Source organism: Formica exsecta, unplaced genomic scaffold (genome assembly GCF_003651465.1).
Source record: "Formica exsecta isolate Colony F162 unplaced genomic scaffold, ASM365146v1 scaffold2, whole genome shotgun sequence".
Classification (NCBI taxonomy): domain Eukaryota; kingdom Metazoa; phylum Arthropoda; class Insecta; order Hymenoptera; family Formicidae; genus Formica; species Formica exsecta.
Window position 1 is genome coordinate 3,017,139 of NW_021849297.1, and position 5,451 is coordinate 3,022,589.

The 5,451-nt window shown below is 36.6% G+C and overlaps 1 protein-coding gene across 1 annotated transcript in view; it reads right to left on the bottom strand.

Moving 5' to 3' along the window:
• The window catches only part of LOC115234505 (guanine nucleotide-binding protein G(o) subunit alpha), a 25,868-nt gene extending 21,721 nt beyond the window's left edge, over window positions 1–4,147 (bottom strand). The window contains exons 1-3 of the mRNA XM_029805639.1: window positions 4,112–4,147; window positions 1,812–2,217; window positions 1,670–1,759 (exon numbers count right to left, since the gene is read on the bottom strand). Coding sequence (XP_029661499.1) covers window positions 1,670–1,759; window positions 1,812–2,217; window positions 4,112–4,147 — 532 coding nt within the window. The remainder of the gene's footprint in view (window positions 1–1,669; window positions 1,760–1,811; window positions 2,218–4,111) is intronic.
• Window positions 4,148–5,451: the final 1,304 nt, after the last annotated feature.

The window sequence follows — 5,451 nt, forward strand, 5'->3', positions numbered from 1 at the left end:
CCCACCCACCCACTCCTCCCGATAACACATTCCCAATCGCAAATAATGAGAGGCGCTATCTCGGCGTCATCATTCCGAAACGCTGACATCATCGTTATGAAACACTGACGTCAAATGATATCTGACGTCGACGCCGGCAATTATACGCTTCGAAACACTCCGGCGTGGATTGAAAGAACTGTCATCCGACTAACGTCGGATGAGCGATCGGGCATTACCCTTCCGCAATAAGTAGGAACATGCTTGTTGCGCCGTTCTTCCGGTTTTACGTCGCGTTCAATTTCCTGCCCGCTCGTCAATTTAAAAAGCTGCCTCTCAATTCGCGAGAACGCGTGCGGACGAATTCCAGCGAATCTTCTTTAACTTTTTGTTTGGACGCAAACTGGTATGAGACTGGACGTTTATTACTTCATCACGTGCGTTTAAAGAATCAACGTATGTGTGTATCTCTAATTTAATTACACAATATGTCGAATAAATTTTAAGAATTAATGTTTCCGATCACAGCTTTTTCAGAGGAACATTATCACTATGTTCGCTCCATTATTGTATCGAAGATAATTAAAAATTAAATTGCAAATTCGATCAACTCTTTGCGTGCAACAAAGAACTTTGATATAATTGACCTGCAATCTAGAAAATTAGATAGATCAATAAAGACTAGAAACACGTGGTGCGCAACTCCTCACCGATCATAGATCCGCCATAGCTCATGAAATATCTAACGCGCGAGAAAAGCAACGGTATAGATACGACGTCGCGACATTGTCGATATAATCGCGACCAGTCGTCAAGTTGTATCAAACTATTTCCGGAAGATAATTTCCAGGGCAATATTTATACGCCTTGACATAAAAGTTATCTTTCCCACGTTTCAGAGAAAACTCTTAAGGCCATATAATTTTTTTTTCAATCAAGAATATTGCATTATTTTATTGCGTTTTATTATTTTTCACGTTTTCTTATTCAATATAGAAAAGAAATGATTCTATATAAAATTGAGAATCGGAATTATCAAAAATTCTAACTTATAATAATAGTTGATTTTAAGCGAATAACATGATAATCAAGAGAGAGAACGAGTAATATTTTAATAAAAATTTGCCACAAAAAAATATTATAATTTACTATTCTCCAGGTAAGAGACATTTTACTCATTACAGTAAAAGACTTTTACACGTTATATTTTTTATCTCGATGACTTGCAATTGGAGTGTCACATCTGCCCATTTTAGCTATTATTATAGGTAATGTATACCAACCAACACTTTTACATTGAATATACAACGAATAATATAAATTTAATAATATGTAACAATAATGTATAAAAATTTGGTAAACAAAAAAACACTTGATACAATATTGAAAAATCTAAAATCTTTCAATTGAATTCTAATTCAGTTGCGTGAAACATGAATCAAAATTGTAATGGACAGGAGAATTCAAAATTCAGACATAATAATAAGACATCTGATTTTATATAATTCCGGTTTCCAACTTTACATTGAATCTTATTTCTTCTCCGTAAAAAAATGGTTAATAAACGTGGAAATAAGAATTTCAAATATTAGCGTTGTCATAAAACTTGAACGAGCACATATCGCGCGTATATCCTCTCGGCATACATATTTCGGGAGTCAAAGTAAACAGGGTAATGACACAGACGTACCAAGCAGCAGGAGTTTGATGTCCTTGGCCGCTTGGATGCCATCCTCCTTGAGATTCTTCTCGATCTGCTTGCTGCGAGCCAGAGCGCCATCTTGCTACACGTTGCCTTCACAAATGCCACCCTCACGCACTTCCTGTATCACTTGCTGCTGCTAAACAGCGCGGCCGGATAGCGGCCCGGTCGTCCCGGAGAAGATGAGACGATCTCCTGGAGCAAGTACTCCCCCTCCTCCTTCTACTTGTCGCCTTGTCGTTAATCCCGTCCTCTTCGTCGCACTTCGCACCCACGGCCGTCGTCACCACAGCAGCCGACACCACTACCGCTACCACAATCACCGTAAACACTTTCGCCACCGACACCACTAACACAACTATCTTCACCGGCACTGCCTCTTTCACCGGCACCGGCTCCTCCGCCACCGCCTCCTCCTCCTCCTCCGCCACCACCACCGCCGTCCTCCTCCTCGTCCTCGTCTTCGTCGTCTTCGTCTTCGTCGTCACCGATGGCAACCTTACCAAGGCGGCAACCGGCACCGAGTAGTCCCCTAACTACCTGGGCGACCGCAGCCACCCGTACGCAACCCTAACCACCGCCACACTTGCGTCGATTTAACCGCGCGATTCAGCTGCGCCTGAAAACAGAAAGGAATAACAGAGTCAAATGGCGAGTAAATCCTGTATAATCCTCTGCGCGAGAGAAAGAGCAAAAATTTGCTCCAAGTATTAAATCTTGAAAATATATCTTGGAGATATATATTTTTCATTCAGGGAATCTACTCAAACCTTGTAAAAAAATTTCCTGAAAATTCTCTGATCTTTCAGGTATTTTTGCTCAAAATTACAGATTAAAATATTTTAAAGATCTTTCGGTGCAATTTTCTAAAATAAGTTTTTTTTTATTGTATGCATTTTCTAATGTTTTTCACGCATACGAAAGAAAACACAGAGCTTCTTAAGTACTTTCTTCTTCAAGTGCTAGATCTGTAAATGTTCTGAAAAAAAAACTGAATAATTTTCGTAAGATAAACATTTTTCATTTGCATATAAAATTTTCATTTTTTTATTACTAAAAATTACAATAAAGAATACGTATTGCTTATTCAATATTTTGTTAAGACATTAAATATAAATAAACAAACATCGATATATATTTATATTTTAAACACATAATTTACTTGATTTGCCGATGTTTACAGTATAAGAGTAAAATTATCAAAGAAAGGATTTTTTAAAGAAATTCCCCGAATCCCAATAAAATTCCACGAGAATTCCCTGATTTTTCCAGATAAGAAATCTCTAAGAATATATATTCCAGGTTTTCCATATTTTTCCAGAAAGTAGATACTCTATCATTATTCAGAATTAAACCAAAAAATAACGGTTGATTCCATATTGCGAATTGTTACACAATTCACATTTTGATATCGTTGTTTTAGGAAAATACTATCCTGAGGAATCGACTCGTCCTTGTCACGCGAACGCGTTGAAATAATCGATTACGTGTAACCGAGTAGTCTCCGGATTAGATCGCCGATATCGGCGTTGTTTAACCAATCCTCGCCTCATTGAACGTGTATGCCGAGTACAAAGAAGAGGACGACACTCAGGTTTTCGCTCTTTCAACGACGAGTATACAATCCAGACTTGGCAGATTGCCCGCGTTTGATATGCCGAAAGCCTCTCTCGACCAATCGTTACTGATAACGTCATTCGTCGTGTCTCGTGATTATTTCTCGACGTGAATCGAATAATAGATTTATTAGAACCGGCGCATCTCGTATTAATCCCGCTTGTTACGCGATTTAAGATTCCCCGTCCTGGGATTAAGATTCAAAATCGATGTAAAAAAAGCGTAAAAGCATTACATTCTTGACGAATTGAACAAATCTTGAAAATTTAGGAATACAAAGAAAAAATCCCGCGTGCAAAATTTTATGTATCTCGTAATTAACTAGTAGAATACTCGTCGTTTGACGCGATAGTGAAATAGCTTTACGGTTTAGTCAGCCTAGTTTACCGCGGCTCATACAGAGAAATGTAGCTGAGTAGAAAGACGACATTACGATGAAACAGAAATCAAATTGCGGGTCTTGATGAGCTATTTAAGAAAACTCAATCCAAGTTTCTCTCTCTCTCGTTCCCTAGTTACTAAGAACAAACCTAACTTTAACGAAATTTTATGAAAAGATAGCAATGCTAAATTAGATTCTCAATTTAATTGCAATTAAAATCTGCAGGCAATTATCCGACAATTTAGTAAAAACAAATTATATTTTGAGATATCAAAACAGTATTATAAAATTCGAATATCTCATAAAATGCCGATCCTAATAGCAATAAGCTAAAATCGTAAATTTTACTTGATAAATAACTTTTCATATAACAATAAGATAACTTCTTATTAATTTCGACGCGAGACGAATAATTTGATAAAAAGAAATACCGAAAATATTTCTTGCTGCAATACGGTCACTACCATACTGTAATAAATATACACATCGCAACAAAAATCGATATTAAAATATCTAAATTTTATCGATACCAAAATCAAAATGCAAATCTAATAATGTAATATCTTTATTTATCCGATATTTTTATTTATTTGGTACCAAGATCACGGGTTTGTCTTGAATCACTTTCAAGTCTCCAATTTTCACAACAATGCTGCATGTCGACTTCTCGCCGGAGTTTCGAGGCACCCGGTACATACATACATATCTACCATCGTGAATCGAAACTCATCGAAATCGTTCCAGTAACTGAATTTTTAACTAACGGAAATCTCAACGCGACGGGAATGTCCATGGTTTATTCGTTTGTCGGATTGCATGTATGTATCTTCGCGAGCACGACATCACATGGAAACACACGAGCGCACGATCAATAAAATGCAACGACCTGATATAATGGAAGCGATACGCGTCGCGCTTCATAAAATACTATCGCGCCGACAATAGTAAGACTAAAATGCGTCAAACAGACGTAAAACGCACGAACGGAAAAAAGAATGAGCGCGAAAGTCGATCGATAATCGATCTTCGATTTATCGGAATTCTTCCCGGTTTCATCTCCGACCTCTCCCGCGTTCTGTCACTCCCGTAATTAACGTGTAACAGAAGAAAGCCTCTTACGATATGCGAGACATTGACCCGCAACAAGTAAAAATTAATTGTAATAATATATTTTATTTTTGTGATTCGAGATTGTCATTGTTTTATCTCCGATCTAAAACAACGAAGCAGTCGCCACCACGGGATATAATATCGATTTCATCTTATGACGGAGATTTTATTGTCAGCGTGGCTTTCAATTCGAGACTTGTGCTTATTGTCAGTAGTATATAAGACGGCAGGAGATAAAGGATTCAAATCCTCAAATACACATCGCATAAGTCGCGCTTTATTCCACGAATAACACATACGATGAAAACTTTCTGCGAGCCTTTTATATCATCACATACCTGAATAATTGACAGCTCTCGCATCGTTTTAAAAGAAGTCAAATCGATAAAAAGATTAAATCTTTTAATGATTAATCGATATTGTTATAAAATAAGTTACATATTATTTATAAGAATATATATAAAAAATATATAAGAATGAACTGTTGATTATTCGCAATGTTATAAATATAATCGATTGAGATTCGAAATCTTTTTCTTTGAAATATTAATTAATCATTAGAAAATGAAAGAGCATTTGTACGCAATATATATATGTTATAATTCTTCTAAATTTCAATATGGTTTTTTTAAATTAATTTTCTTCTGATGGATCGATCAGA